The sequence below is a fragment of the Pleurodeles waltl genome, chromosome 6, assembly GCF_031143425.1.
Source record: "Pleurodeles waltl isolate 20211129_DDA chromosome 6, aPleWal1.hap1.20221129, whole genome shotgun sequence".
In the NCBI taxonomy this organism is placed as follows: domain Eukaryota; kingdom Metazoa; phylum Chordata; class Amphibia; order Caudata; family Salamandridae; genus Pleurodeles; species Pleurodeles waltl.
The window spans coordinates 43,308,891-43,325,926 of NC_090445.1; the positions used below are offsets into that span (position 1 = coordinate 43,308,891).

The 17,036-nt window shown below is 44.9% G+C and overlaps 1 protein-coding gene across 1 annotated transcript in view; it reads left to right on the forward strand.

Annotated features, from left to right (window-relative positions):
- LOC138299142 (complement C2-like) overlaps positions 1-17,036 on the forward strand; it is a 479,732-nt gene that overhangs the window by 118,337 nt on the left and 344,359 nt on the right. The window contains exons 2-3 of the mRNA XM_069237201.1: positions 12,027-12,239; positions 13,486-13,671. Coding sequence (XP_069093302.1) covers positions 12,027-12,239; positions 13,486-13,671 — 399 coding nt within the window. The remainder of the gene's footprint in view (positions 1-12,026; positions 12,240-13,485; positions 13,672-17,036) is intronic.

Sequence of the window (17,036 nt, forward strand, 5' to 3'; positions counted from 1 at the left end):
CTACTCTGTAGTCATTTCCCGGACACCATACAAAATAGCACAGAGTTTCACCACCTACTACCAAAAACTCTACGAAGAGTAGCCTAGGCCCCAAGTGGAGAGTGAGGCCCCTTTGTTGGAAGAGGTGTCCTTTCCAAGGATCTCCACGGTGGAAAGACAGGACCTCGACGAGCCTATTGGCCTTGAGGAAGTCGCGACAGCTATATCTGAGCTGGCTGCAGGTAAGACGCCCGGCCCAACGGTTTCCCGGCAGAATTTTACACCAAGTTTCACGACACCCTAGCCCCCCACCTGCTAGCCATGTTCGAGGAGGCTGAGAAGGCCGGGGGTTTCCCCCCGGGTTTAGACCAAGCTACCATAGCGGTGATTCCTAAGACCAGCCCCCCTCGCGGAGTTGCTCTGCGTACCGCCCCATATCACTTTTCAACACTGAACTCCCAATATTTTCCATGGTGTTGACCACTAGGTTGAAGAGGGGGTTGTCCTCGCTGATCCACCCAGACCAATGCGGTTTTATACCTTCTAGAAGTACCAGGCATTGCATTAGGCGACTGCATGTGGCACTGGCCAATCGGGCCCTCTTGACCTCTCCTCTGGCGCTCCTTCTCTTGGACTTTCAAAAGGCATTTGACACTGTGGACTGGTCCTACCTTCAGCGAGTGCTTTTGAGGGCCGGGTTCAGGCCACGATTCTGAGCACTGGTGGGACTCCTCTACTCTAATCCATGGCCCGGGTGCAGGTAAATGGGGCAGTGTCGGACCAATTTCCTATCCGCCGGGGAACCCGCCAGGGATGTCCCCTGTCTCTGCTCCTATTTGCATTGGCGATGGAGTTGCTCGCGAAACTAATACGGCAGGATCCCCTGATTGATGGTTGGTCATGGCGTACCGGGAGGGAGGACCGCATCGCGTTATATGCAGACGATGTACTCTTGTTCCTGGCCAACCCGCCCAGCCGTGGACCTAGGGTGCTGCAGCTACTGGGGCTGTTTGCGGAGGCGTCGGGCTTGATAATTAACCCTAGTAAATCTCCGTTGATTCTGCTCTGCCACTCTAGGGACTGCCACGATTGGCAAAGTGCCATTCCAATAGCTTCCGGTACCTGGGAGTGCATATAGCATTGCTACCTGAGCTGGCATGGTCTCTTAATGTCGAGACACTAGCCCAGAGAGTCAGGGAGGACCTCCAGAAATGGAGGTCTTTGCCCCTCAATATCCTGGGTCGGATAGCGCTACACAAAATGATAGTGCTTCCCTGGTTCCTTTACCTACTCCAGAACTTCCCCTATCACATCCCTAGGTGATGGTTTAAAGATATGGAGGCTATCTCGCGGCAGTTCCTATGGCATAACTCCCGCCCCGGCTGACATTTCGCTTCTGTCAGGGCGATGTGTATGAAGGTGGTCTGGGGATGTCTGATCTCTACCTTTATCACCTTGCGATGCACCTGCTGGTGGTCAATGAGTGGTTGGGGGGGGTTGGTCGGATTCCACCTACCAGGTAGAACTCTTGATGATGGGCTTTCTCGGTTTGTTTGGGATGCTGTAGGTGACCCTCTGCCGCTCAAAAATCCCGGAGGTGACGAGGGTGGTGCTGGTGGGGTGGAGAGCTGCGCAGCGGGTGTCGGGGGGTGGCGCCGTCTCACTCCACAGACTCCACTGTGGCAGGCATCATGGCTGGGAGAGGTCTCGGCACTTGAGGGGTTTCACAAATGGGACCCCATTGGCATATCGCTGCTCGGTGACATCTGGGTGGGTTCACACATGCGGTCCTTCCAGGAACTCCAACAGCAGTTTTCGCTCGGACCCAGTTCCACAAATATCTGCAACACCGCCATGCACTCCAAGGGGCATGTTCAAGCGTGGATAGTTCTCCCTGAGTTTAGCCCTATTGAGGCCAAGACACTGATGGGACACCTGGGTAGTGGGGGGGGTGTCACATATATACTGCACTTTGGTCACTAACACAGCGCAGACACTTGATAAGCTTCGAGAGCAGTGGGAACAGTGGGTGGTTCCGATGGAAGATGAGGACTGGAGGGACGCCTTGATGGCCCGAGAACGCTGACCATTACCTCTTGTCTCCGTGTGGTACAAACCTGCTTTCTGCACACGGTATACCTCACTCCCGACAGGTTACATAGAGCGGGCCTCTGGCCCCAGGCTGATTGTCCACGGTGCTGGCTAGCAGTGGTGACAGAGCTTTCTAGAGTCCTGCAGGAGGAGATCAAGCCCGCCCCGTTGCCAATCTTACTGGGAGTTCTTGAGGGGGTGGGATCCAGCACAGCGGATGGGGCCTTTTTAGGAATGGCCTGTTTAGTGGCTAAGAGGGACATTGCAGCAAATTGGAAAGCGGAGACAGCTCCTGCGATGGCGAAGTGGCGCTGAGGGGTTGACTGGTGCACCCAACAGGAAAAACTTGTTTATGAAGCGAGGGGCTGCCCCACTAAACACAAGAGGGTGTGGGGGAAGTGAATGGGGTCCTGGGGAGATGGAGCCGCAGATGGGTCTTTGATGTAGGGATGTTGTGTGCCTTGTCCTTGAGTACAACAGCGGTTATTGACGGTATGCTTCTGTTATATGCTTTAGACTTGTGCAGTGCTCAGTCCGCAGAGCGCAATTGTGACCTGTTGGGTTCCATGTTATCATATAAAACTAATAAAGTTGCTTATCAAAAAATATAGGCTGCATAGATATGGGTAAATACATGTATATGTATATATATATATATATATATATATATACATATATATATATATATATATATATATATATATATATATATATATATAAAATACTGCCTCCATTTTTTCTACTATACATATATACATTATATATATTATGTGCTTCCGGGTCCCCGCAGATAGACGGGAATTATTCAGTGATTATGACTATTGATGAGGATCCGCTGGAAGAGAAGGGTGGGTGACACAGTACATTCAATATCAGTGTATGTCTCTGATACTCTGGTATACCTTAGCCAACTTCAGAGATGGTTACCTATGTTGTTAAAGGAATTTGTAAGTTTCAGCAGAAGCCCCAGATTATGCATTACCAGGAACAAGACTGTAAAATTCCTATTAGGGAGGGTGTCGTGAATGGCCCACAAGGATCTTCCAAGAATACATTTACAATGGCAAAATAGACATGTTTAGACATGGTTAGATATCTGGGCATGCAGTTAGGACACAGTGCTGAAAAGCAGTACACTTTCAATATGGAAAGGGTGCTTCGGGATTTCAGGGCTTCCATGCGGTTATTGAATACACTCACTCTGTTCGTATTGGGCAGAATTCCAGTTTGTAAGACAGCGTTTTCCCCTGTTAGCTATATATCTTATAAAATACAATGTTCCTATCTTACTATCCACTTTTAAGGAACTGGACAGTCAGCTGATCTCATTGGTAGGAGTAGGAAGGAGTAGGATCTGGGTATTGGCTATCCTAATTATGGATATAGGGGAGGGCAGCCTTGGCTTGCCAGATCTGGAACTGTATTATAATGCAGCACAACTGCACCATCCTGCAAAATGGTGTGAGAAGGCAGATAGCAAGGTGAAAAGATTGGCCAGCTGGTCCCTGGGTGAACAATCCCTACCAACTCTCCTGAGATGTGAGAATATACTCCTATAGTACCTATATATTGTAAGCAAGACAGCCTTTCATATGAGAGACTACTGTTAAGAGAGTCCTGAGACACCCCTCTTTTCCAGATCTTTGGAGATCACATGGCTAAACCTTTCAAACACATAAGTCAAGATATATCACTATCCTGGTAAAGGGATGGCGAACACCATGATATTTGTACATGAGAGAAGAGTTCATTTCCTTTGTAGCTGCACAAGGTGTGCTCAGAGTGAAACCACAGCAGTTCTTCCAGTACACAAAACTATCCAGACGGCAAGCTAGTTCTGAGTTGGAGATCACGATATCCCAACTGCCTTAGCAACCAACCCTGGTGGTTCTGTTAGAGATAGGACAAGGTTGAATACTCATCTCACATATCCTTGAAAAAAGAAAGTCTCACTGAGAGCACATCAGCTATAGGATGTGAATTTAGAGGCACCACTAACAGAAAAAGAATGAGAGAAAACACTCAAGACTGGGAGGCATCTAGTAATGCAAGATTTAAATTATATAATTTATCTTCCTGCACTATACGTACCTGACTCCCTTAAAACTGAAAAGGATATACCCAGGGAATGAGAGGCCAACTTTATACATATGATATAAACTTGCAGCAATATAGTTGAATATTGTCAATAAGCAGCTACTTGGCTGAAGGCAAAAACAAAAGTTAAGACTTAGTGACCAATAAGGCATGGGCCCACTAGCTGGCTACACAAAGGTGTATATGTGAAGTTGGGGACAAAGCAAACAAGTTGTTGACATGGCTAGAAAGAACGGATAGAAGCAGGAACTGGGTTGCAGAGATATGGGATGAGGAGGGTGCACGACATTCGGTGAGCGATGCAATAACCGGGGCCTTTGCCACCTACTAATAACGCATATATTCCTCACAGACGACCAATACGCACGCGGACTGCATTGAGCTCCTGCGGGACCTCCTGCTGGTAGAACTGTCTGAAGTCGATTAGGGGCAGCTAGATCAGGATCTGACAGTGGAAGAAGTACAAACAGCCTTGGGTGAAATTCCATTCGGGAAAGCAGTAAGCTCTAATGGGCTTCCGGTGGAGCTTTTCAAATGCATGTTGGACACGGTGGTACCTCACATGTTGGCAATGTTCCAAGCAGCTAGGGTAGAGGGGATTCTTCCATCAAATCAACGGCTGGCTACCATAGTGGTCCTACAAAAAGAGGGCAAATCCCCAACGTCCTGCAGTTCATACCGACCCATATCACTATTGAATCTGAAGGCTAAGGTATTAGCAAAGATTCTGGTGAACAGTCTGCGACCCCACATGGCCAAGCTGATACATTGGGATCAAACTGGCTTCATGCCACACAAAAATATTCGATTAAATTTGGATGCCTGTATGGGATCATTCACGCGACAGGGGCCGCAGGCGCTGAGGAGGCAGCAGTACTCTTGCTCAATGCCAGGATGGCCTTTGACAGTATTGAATGGCCTTACCTAAATGCAGTTCTTGCCAGATTGGGCTTTGGCCCCCGGTTTTGTGCTTCGGTTCAACTAATATATAATTGCCCACTGGCAGGGTCAGAGTTAATGGGGTGATGTCCTGTTCCTTTACGCTCCACAGAGGCACTAGACAGTGCTGTCCTCTATTGCCTTGGCTGTTTGCCCTTGCAGTGGAGCCATTGGCCACCTGGGAGCGCTAAGACCCCCCTTGTGTGGGGTATACCCGAAGGGGGTTGGTGGGAGGCCCGGATATCTCTGTATGCCGGCGATATCCTCCTCTATGACACAAAACCTTGCTGCTCCATAGATAGATTGTTGCATATTTTCCATCTTTTTGGAACTTACCCTGGTTATCAGATAAATTGGGAGAAATCCTGAGTCTTTCCTTTAACCAGCAAAGAAATGTCCCCACCGAAAAGGTGTGTGGCCCTGGTGACTAGCGAGGGATTTCCCTATTTGTGAATTTATGTGACAAGAAACTCTGCAGAGTTCCTTAGAAAGAACCTCTATACACAACTAGATCGGCTCTGCGCTTTGGGGTGCCCGTGAACATTTGACAAGATATGGTCACACTGGGGTGCTTATAGAGGATTGTGAGGGGGATCCTGGGCATGGCGGGGGGTTAGATCGGGGCAGGTGGGATTCTTCATTGGGGTTTCCTGAGACCTCTTAGTGGTCAATATGTATGATTTTAATAGAGTTTCTGTTCCATGATTTGGTCTTCCATACGGACATGACTTCACTTCTACAAACTATCACTTCTGACCAAGGTATATCCGGTGAATGTATTTGTTTTTAATGCATTGTACTGAGCAACGGTTTAATAAAAAGAATTACAAAAAAAAAGTTAACATTGACATGACAATCAAACGCTGCCTTGTAGGTATCAAACCAAGAGCTAAACAAGCAGGAATCCATCCTAAATGTGCATTATTGGAGCAACTACTAGCAAAGCAGCACATAGATATTCACTGTCTCCACCCTCAGAGGCCTTGTAGAGGAAACTTGGGAGAGGGATCTATTACAATGGATATTAGCAGAGGTAATTATGGTCAGGACAGACAAAAAGGTCACAGAATACCTAGCTGCATGGACTGACATGATAAACTCAGTAGTTGGATCAGAGGAGGATGCGTCAAAGTTTCACCAGACAGCTTTAGACACCCCTCAAGAGAAGATTGATGTAAAGAATTTGGTGTTCAGTTGCGAAGGATGTGAGCACTTCACAAGTAGTAAGGCTACAAGTTTCTTTTTACTGGGAACCCAGGGCCAGATATAGCAAAGGGTTTTCCCCATTCTGTGTCAATGGGAAAATGTGTTCGTACATATGGCCCCCAGTATCCTATGGTAGCACTTGACTTTCTCAGGGTAGTAAAGCAGAGTGATCTAAGGTCTATTCAGGTAAGGTGGTGTGGGTTAGTAACCCCAGCATGCTGATATGCAACAACACTCAATAAATTATTGTCCAGCCAGCTCTTTTTTTCTTATGAAAAGGAAATGTAATTTTATTACACACATACTACTAAACAATATGCATTCTACTACAAATATGGTCAGTCAGGTAGATGGAAGTACCTTTGGTGACACCCTTGTTTCATGTTATACCCCAGCACATCCTGAACCCTAGAACCACAATACCCCCACCTACATTAGATACAATATCACAATAAAAGCAATTGTCATTTTGGGAGATGGGAGGTTCAGAGGAGCCTAATAGGAGAAAAATGGGTGTTGACCTTCGAAGAAAGTGTGCCAGTAAGGTCCGCCCGCCTTTATTACCTCATGAGGCATGACAAGCGTATTATGCCAATACCTTACTGAAGATTTTGACTGGTGGGTTTGCATGTGTGGCACACCTGAATGAGTGAATCGCTTGAGCAACATAAAGAACACCCACAATTAATGAAGCGATATATTTAACCTCGAGATCCATCTGTGGTCCTAAAGAAAGCCAAAAGACCCTTTGAGACAAAGTTCATTGGCTGAAACATGTTGACCTGTTGACGCTGGAGATAGTAACGCTCTCAAATACCGTTGTCATCTGTTTTTTAACATTGTCAGAGGGCCCTTCTAAGAAATTAGTATTAGGGTACCATAGACAATGTTACCTCTGGAGTCCTTAGAAATAACAAAGCTCCCTTGAATTTCAAGGTTGGTCAAGGTTGATCCCTTCCAGAAACCAAAGGTGTCTGAATGATGGCTCTATGGTGAAGCATGCCACTAGTAACCGTAGTAGATGAGGGTCCTTTTAAAAACACCTTGGGTAGTCCTACAGATTAGGGATAGAGAGGTAAATTAATTGTTGGCCTTAGTTCCCTTCTCTGTTGAGTGACATACTCTTAAACAGGGAAGGCTACTGGTCTTGTGAGGGTGTCTTATATCAGTAAATGCACCCACATTTTATAATTATTGTTTAAATCAATGGGGGTGGTACAAACCTTCAATAACATTCATTATGTTGTAAGACCTTACATTGTCAACCACCAACATTATTGCTGAAGCATTGAATTGGATAACATATATATCAGGGTCTTTCTTTTACTTTTGCTATGCTGGTACTGTAGCTTTAAGATCAACCAACAGGAGTCCCTGTACTTCCAAGGCCAAGTGCAAGAGCACACGCTCTAGTAGAGCTTGCAAAACTGTACAACAGCCTCCCCATGCCAGGTATCCAATGCCTGGGAGACTTAGGGTGACCTGGACAGCTGGGGTAGAGGGGGGCTGCTCCTCTCCCTGCAGTCACCCCAACACACTAATAATGTTGGTGGTGCCGCTGCCTTTCCTGCTGCACCATAAAATACCAAACGTAAATTTAAGGCCCTACCAGGGACTTTAATGGCTCTCCCTCCCTGCCTATATTAGCAGCGTTTGCGCTGTGTTTCCTTTCCAAATGTGGCCTTGTGTTGCCATCCTGTTGCTATAGATACTGGGTGCCCATGCCCACTAGGCACCCTGATGTTGTCACCTTTGTTGCGCCTACAGGGGGAGCGCCAATGTGGCCTCTGCTGCCTCCCTGTATGCCTTCCTAGACTGGCACGGGAGCCAGTAACACTCTCCTCTGCTCCCGTCTTGGGCATAAGCCAGCATGCTCTTTTCACCTCCAGCTTACAGGCAGGAGCAACTTTATTCTCTCCTGGAGGAGACTCCCCGCTCCCTTGCCTCATTGTGTTCCTGGGGCCAAGGTTGGTCCTCAGAGGGGGCCTCATGCACGCTCTCTCCACAATGGAAAATTCTAAAATAAGCTTTGTCAACCCCTGGGGGTTTAGCTCTCCCTGGGGTAATTTTCCAATTTCTTTGTGAAATGCTATGTGTGTTGTTCTCTGCCCAGTCTCTTAAGGGGACTAGGATTAATCATTTGTTTTCTCTTGCCCCTTAGGGTGCATGTTTTTGAGCTCACGTTGCTCCTGGTGACCAGCTCTACCCACCAAGATCATTTTCTTCAGGCATCCTGGCATCCACGGGGACGTTACTTGATTTTTACTGCTCCCTGTGCCTGACCTGTCCTCTACCTGGCCTCCAACCTTGTGCTCTCTCCTGCTTCTGATCTGTCTTCCACTGCCCCTTTGCAGCAGAATGCCATCCCTGCAGCACTCGCCTGGTTTCTTGACAGGCACCTGTGTGTTAGCAGAGTCAAGGGCCAATCCACAGAGGTCCCAAGGGAACCGTGCAGGGTCCACCAGCAACCGTTTCTCAGGGGGCATAAGTGGGCAGCACACTGACCCTGCATAGGAACATCCTAGTCCAGGGGGTCAGCTGGAGTAAATGTCCTTCAGTCCAACCTTGCAGTGTCATCAGGTGGTTAGTTTCTCCTTCCATCTGGGCATTATTTCGCTGTTGTCGCTCCCAGGTCAAGTGTCTTCTCAAAAGTCTGTCTCTTGTGCCAGGTTTTTAAAGTGGGGGTGGAAAGTTCTAGAAGCCAGTCCAAGGGTACCATATCATCATTCTACCCCGTCCCAACCCTCCTTCACAGTATTGTAGAAAATTCCAACTTAGTGACTTCAAGTTGTCGGTGTAAATGGCTTCCTTGTGAGCCTCAGCTCTGCCTCCAGCTGACAAAACTACCTGATCCCTTCCGACTAAAACCTCAAACGAGTGCCCCTCCTGTGTTGGGCTCCAGAGATTTTGTCCGCCTCCTTTGAATCTGAGGGTTTGGGCTTTCCCAGCCAAGGGGCAGTATGAGGAGTTAATTAGCAGATGCATATTTCTTCCCCACCCCTTCTTTTTCCAGGATCTGGATCAAGCACTGTTAATGACCCTGTATTGTGTGCGTGCGTGTTGGGGGGGGGACTTTGGGGGAGGGCTTTAATCATCCTGCTGGCCAGCAGGGTAATAAACTTGCCCCAGGAGGGATGCAGGGTGGCAAACATTTGGAACCTGATTATGAGCTAAATTAATAAGGATTGCAGCCAGTATGAAAGGAACTGTAAATCTACACTTGGGATGCATGTTTATCCTTAGACTAACACCTTACTCGACTTTGTAGGCCTAAGTAGCATGAAACTGTACTTTCACACATATTTCGCCTATAATGTGTCATTCACTTAAGCATCACAGGTTTTCATAAGCACTAAAGACCTACACTATGAATACCCTCTCACATTCACATCTGCAACAGGCTACCTGTTTGCAGATACCAGGCTGTGCAAGGCAGTAGTCTTCCCTCAGCAGCCTGCACACGTTTGCACACGCATGTGCTCCCGTGTTCATGCATTACTCATCCACAGCCTCTTACCCTAGCTGCGCAGTATCAGCCTTATCTTAAAAGGGGATCACTGGCGGTTACCACTTTCAGTCCATTTTACTGTAAATTCACTGTGCGTGAAATTCAGATGGTGAGGCTCACCTACAATAAAACTCCAAAAACCAGGTAGTCAGACGCGAAAACTGCATGGGATTAAAAAGGCAAAACCATTTGCTACAATTGATATTTCTGAAACAAGAATAATTTACTTGAGAAATATATATATAGGAAGCGATAACAGTGGTAACTAGTGACTATGACCACTAGTCATTAGAATAAGGAATAAGATTTAAGTAAATGACTTAAATCAGTAGTAGCATTGTGATATCTCTCCTGAATCCAGCATATTGTTGAATTTGTAAAACAATAATAAAAAAAATGGAAAAAAAACCATGGTAGCACTTCATAATGCAGGTTCCAGGCTAAGCAAAAGGTAGGGAATGCAATCCGCTGGGATCATGATTGGCCGCCAGTAAAAGCAAAATGCTTTTCTTTACTCGAAGGCCAAAAGATGGGGAGGGTAGTGTAAACGCGTCCCAATCTAATATTATGTTTACTCTGGGACTCTTCTTAGGCCAATTAATCTTTTGATCCTGATTGGAGACACCTTAGGACAAGATAGCCAACCAACATAATAATCAGCAAGTCAATAATGTCATTAATAAGATGCAGAAACCACCATGAGTCTTCAGTCATGAATAACCACACAAGTTTAGTATAATTTTGCGAATTTTATTCCCTATTGTTTACAATTCTACCACCAAGTTTATTAGTCTTAAAACCACAAAACACAACAGCATTGTCATAATGTGATAACTCGAATAAGATTTCAACAAAGCCAGAATCATAAACATGAGAACATAACTCGCCGTCAACAAGGATTAATTTCAGCAGAGTATTAATAACACGTTGTTCAACACAGCATTACGTCAGTCATTTGTCTATTTGCGTCAGTTTGTGGACCCCTCACCTAACCTCGAATTAGCATTGGCATGTTGGGCTTCATGCAAAACAATTTAGTAACACCAATTTGTAAAAAACATCTATCTATGGTCTCTGTCAAAAGAAGCAGTTGGTACCTAGAGAGGAAAGGCAAACAGACAATCACAATTCATCATAATATAGTTACCCTCCGTATTGGGTCAGCTCACAGAATCAGTCTTCGTCCGCAGGACATCAGATGGTTCGTCATCAGCAAAGTTCGGCAATAACAGGGAAGGGAGAACACTCTCCTCTTATGGAGGAAGAGCATAAACGGGCAAAGTAAGAAAAATTACTTAGGAATAAGTCATCAAAGTCTCAGGCAAAGTGACATAGATACGGGGCAATAGCATCATCTCCGGCAGGAACTCCCTAACCCCCCCTCTTGTCTCAAAGGGTTTTATCCCTATTCTGTGGTAAAATCCCCTAAATTTTCATTGGTTCAATTTAACACCCTATTATCTCTGTCCAGTAATTAGCAGCTAGTCTATCGAATGTTGTCAGCCCATAACAGTTCTCACGTAGTTTATTGGTTATGTTAATTGACGTCTTCATTGAGCAGAATGTCCGGTATGATTTCATACCCTCGTGGTCCTTTGGCATCTTTAGTCAGTGGTTCCATTATCCATACCGGTTCAGGCGACCTTGTACCTGCAAACGGTTTACAGTGTTGCAACTAACCAAAATGTTTCTACAAACAAGTCGAATTTCATGAGAACGGATCCACTACAGTTACATACATCCTTTAGCTTTGCAAGATTATGAGTTCATGTCCTTCAGCAAGTCAGCACACTGCACGATGAGAGGAAAAAACACATTTAATATGAAAACCAGGCAGCCAGGCCTCGACTCATGCTAACTAAGGCTTTGTGTTTTATTAGCAAATTCTACATATATAAGTCTTAATACTAGTTCAAATACATCTGTTTAGTACATTGAATATCATTATTAGTACATTTCATTAGTCATCGTATAGATTGGTGGCCACTTCCCGTGGGCATATTTTGAGCACACGTTTAGTAATAACACATTTTAATATTTGCAATGCAGCATTATTATTATGTATTAATTCACAACTTATATCATTATATGTTATAAAACTACGCTCTCACAGTAGTGTGGGAAGTTCTTGTATGGGACAGGGCAATAGTGTTTGGATATGGGAGGAAGCCTGGTTTCATCCACCTCTTCTTGACTCTTCTAATAGTCGACCATGCTGAGAGTGCTACCAGCACCGTCCGCTGTGCTGAGCCCGATGACATAAGAAATGGCACAATCCTCCTGAGCGATGGCTTGAATGTAGGCAGTGTGCTGTGGTACTCCTGCGAGCAAGACTACTACCCGTTTCCAGTATTCAGCCGAACATGTGAAAGCAATGGAGAGTGGACCAAAATGATTACTCGGAGGGCCTACTGCAGAGGTAATCCTGGTTAATATTTACTACCAACCTGGAGGGGCAGGTGCAAATCTATGTGTCTGTACTGTGAGGACTTTTGAAAGAATAGAGCCATAATGTTAATATGACCCAGACTTCAAAAAGCTTTATTTGTCAGTTCTGGTTGAATTCTGCCACTGATTTAGATGTAACTCTCCACCTGCACTTCACCTTCCTGCACTTTCTGGTCGTGAGCCAGGCTGCTTCAGCTGGTGATGAGGTGCGCACCCTGCATATCGAAACCACAACACCGATGGGGCAAACTATCAAGGACTCAGTACCAACAATAAAATAACAACAGGTTTTTAAGTCTGGAGTTTCTATAACTAACTCCACATATGTGTACCTATGCAATACATAGCTCTTCAAGGTTTGTAGATGTTGACTAACGAATAGTAAATCTAGATTTTGCATTTACCTCTCAGTATTTTGTCCCGCAATATTCTGTACCACAGTATTATACACTCAGCACTGCAATCTGATAATACTGGTGCTGTGCGAACTGCCAGGATTGTTCTTGAATGCCAATTCTTATTGGATGTTGTAGTTGACTGACCGTCTTGAATGTAAAGTGGGCTGGTGGAGGGAGCCAGTGGAGCTCTCTGAGGGGGAGAGTGCCATTCTGATGTCTGATGAGGGATGCTACATTATAGAAGACTCTCTGGCAGGGTGTTGTCTCTGTCGAGATGTCACAGGACCAAAGCTTGGACGACCTTTCTTTAGTCTGGTTTTAGTAGATAAGCCTTCACTTTGCATTTTGCAGCAAACAGGGATTAGTGCAAACCTCAGTAGTGATTTCCAGTGAAGGCTAAATGGCTTCTCTGAATCTCCCTAAATCTCCCTAAGCAAAGGTCCTCTCTTCTATGCTGTTCACTGTTGGCAGAATATTGTGGTGCTTGTCATAGGAGTGTTAATCCTAAGAACAACTCCTTGAGACAGTCTTGTTGTCTCAGGCCATATTTAAGTCAATCTATCTATTCAGTTCTGCATCTAGAAGCTGGTTTCTGCATGGCTGATATGGTGGGTCACAGAAGATTTACTTCCAGGGAAAGTCACAAAATGACTTGCATCTAAATGAGTAATACTTTCTGTTTAGAGCAGCTCTGACCTATTTCTAGGGCCTAGCAGTTTTGGAGTGACTTTTTCTAAACCAGACTAAAAATGGACGTGGACATATAAAAAGCAAATTTTATAAATATCTTTTTTTTAAACTTACAATTTTGTTTTCCAGAAATCGTGTGCCCAAAACCTATAATATTTGAGTATGGTTATTTTTTCCCACGACCAAAGAGCTACCGTATTAACACCACCCTGACCTTCGAATGCTATGATGGCTATAGCCTGAGAGGCTCCGTCGAGAGGACCTGCATGGCCAATGGAAAGTGGAGTGGAACCACAGCTATCTGTGATAACAGGGGTAAGCGAGACTCGTCAGTATGTCAAGCCTCACCGACATATGCATGCAAAGACAGGTAGTAGCACATGTCGTTACTCTTCAGGTCTGCCAGTCACTCAGTATCATATTGTAAGATATCCACCTTTTATTCCCAAGCTGAGTCAATATGGAGTGCAGTTATGGGACATATGGGATATAAATGTCAGATGCTGCCAGTCTCAAAGCCAGGTCAGTATTGGCCAAGTATTAAGTAGACACAGATTTCTGTCTGAGTTTATGTTTACATAGGTTCTGATTGTCTGGCGGTTACATGTGTCAGACCTCCTCCTGTGTACCCATTGACATGCGTATAAATGTTCAGAATGTTTCAGGAAAATAGAAGGCGGCTTCAGATCTCAGGCATGCCTAATGTGGAGATTTGTATTAAGAATTGTTGCACTTGAGTGCATGTAGAGCCAGAGCTGTGAGAGAGGTCTGACCTGCCTCCCCGCTGTGCATGCCCTGACAACGGGGTGTACAGGTAGTCAGAAATGGTGGCTTGACAAGACGAAGAGAGCCCTGAACATCCACAAAATATTTTCCATGTAGAGAAAAAAAGTTAGCAAGCACTTATCACACATGCATTTTGCATTTATGCATTTGTATCGCTTAGAATTGTGAGTCCTGATAGAAAGAAGTTACTGTCATAGCTTTTCCATAGTACTGTGAATTCCTCCCCCACAAAAATATTTATTCCAAACATAGGAGCATATTTATGGTATTACATTAAAATTAATGTCTTTTAAGAAAACTGTCCATTCCAGATATTCTTTGGTAGACTCTTGTATTGGATTAAGGGTTAGGTAAAAAATATGGTAAATAATAATGATCAAAAAATACATATATACAAAAATGTAAATAAAAATACATACAAATATAGAAATGGGATTTTAGTGAGCACACCCAACCCTCCCCCCCAAAAAGAATAACATCAATACAGTTAGTAAATTCAGCTGAACCCTCAATCAAGTAAAAATATAATGAATAAATATAACAAAATATTATAAATGTAATATAAAAGTAATTAATAGAAAGAATAGCTGTTACAATGTAATGATATTCTTGATGCAGTGACTCCCGATATAGTAACATGCAATATCTTCTAGGCGATTTCCAATGTGGGTTCCAGGCGAGTAGCAGCGCTCCATCCATAAGACTACAGATGACATTCTGTGTCTCTAATTTTGATAGTATTTCTACTGTGCCTGGTCGTTTGAAGTACTGTGATGTTTTGGAACTTAATAGATTCATGAGCGCCATTTAATGTCAGCTGTAAAAGGCTCCCCTTCTTGCAGTATTTATGCATGCTTGGCTAATAAAGCCTTTTTTACAAATCCATAATACCTGTTGGACAGACTCATCAGAGTCTTTGTTGAAGGAAATTCCTTATTCCTAGTTTTTCCCAACCAATCAGCGGCCTTTGTCACTATTGATCACCATACCCTACACAAAATCCAAAAAACAGAATAGGCATTGCAGGAACAGCACCCGAATGCTTCAGATCATATCTTCTGGACAGAATGCAGCAGTTCAAAATAGCAAATTGTTTATCACTAATCCTTGTAGGGTATGTGAGTGCTAAATTCTCAGCCCTTTGTTCCTCAGTTACAGCAGCTTCAAGGCCCTTAGCTCCCCCTTTATGGACATTCAGAATGGGATTAAAAAATGAAACTAAAATTACACTCAATTAAATGCTCAGAAGACTGAATTGCTCCTTCTGTCCCCAAAGGAGACAAACTTCCAGTTGACTGGTCTACTAAAGTCAGTGACATGGGTGTCCAGGGCTGGATTAACCATTAAGCAAAATAAGCACATGCTTAGGGCATCAAGGGAAGGGGGCACCACAGACATTTTCCATTTACAACGGGCCATGTGGTGCAAAACTGCAAATGGTGCAGCTGAACTAGGTTCCAGAAAAAAGGGGCTCCCACAATAAATGAATAAATTGCATACATATATGTACAATAATAACAAAAAATAATAAAATAGTAATAATAGAGGTTAATGATTTATATTGATTTTAGGAGTACAACAAAATTGGAATCTCGTAACTGCCATATGGTGTGAACTTAAAAAGATGTGCACATCTGTATGGATCATTAGCTGACCAACTGTGCACTTCACAAGATGAATTTGAAAGATATGAAGTAGCTATCTATCGCCATTTCCAATTTTAACATGGACCCAGGTGTTTGTATGTAGGTTTCTAACTAAATTTTGCAAATTCGGTGGTATACCCCAGCTGGCCATTTTTGACCATAGTTTCAGGTGCAGCACCTTGTCAAAGGCAGATGTTAAGTCAACGAAGCAGGCATAAAGTGACATGTGTTTTCTCCCTTACTTTTTCAGTGAGAAGTGAGACCGCTAAAAGATTGATGGAAGTATTCATTCCTGCCCTAAAACCCGTCTGTGTTTTTGGGATGATGTTGGAAGCCGAAGTCCACACTTACAAGTCCAATATTAGATTAGAGGCAAAGATCTTGGCTTCCATGTCCATCAAGGCGATTAAAAGATAGTTTGTTGGGTCTGATCTCGAACCAGCTTTCACACACAGATCTCAACGTCTTGAGGGTTAACCGCAGGTGTGCCTTAGGCAGCCAGTGTGTTTCTGAAGGGGATTGAAATTGACAAGTTGGAAAAGCTCGTTCCACTCTAGGCAGGACAGGCAGCATGTTCCTTAATTCCTTCCTGGTCCCCTGAGAATGCTGCCATAATGAAAGCTGACCATTCTGCTTCCGAAATTCCTGCATTATGATGGCTGATTCTCCCATTTGCAAGGGAATTCATTTTGGCCCAAAAGCTGTGGCTATTTTTCGTTTTGCAAAAGCTTCAACCAAACTTGGGTCTGGTAAGACCGCTTAGCAGACCAAGGGGGTCATTCTGTCGTGGGGCCCCTGGGGGCCCCTGCAGTGCCCATGCCACTGGCATGGGCAGTGCAGGGGCTCCCTAACAGGGCCCCACATAGATTTTCAGTGTCTGGGTGGCAGACACTGAAAATCGCGACGGGTGCAACTGCACCCGTCGCACCCCTTCCACTCCGCCGGCTCCATTTGGAGCCGGCATCCTCGTGGAAGGGGGTTTCCCGCTGGGCGGGCGGGCGGCCTTCTGGCGGTCGCCCGCCAGCCCAGCGGGAAACTCAGAATGACCGCCGCGGTCTTTTGACCGCGGTACGGTCTTCTGGCGGTTCCCGCCAGGCCGGCGGCTTCCGCCGCCGGCGGGGGTCAGAATGACCCCCCAAATGTTATTCTTATATTGTTGTCTTAAGGCAACAATTTGTTGTCTGGAATCGTAGCCGGCAGTTGGGACATACTGCCGGAACTTTCTGAGGGCCTTGTTTAGTTTTCTTT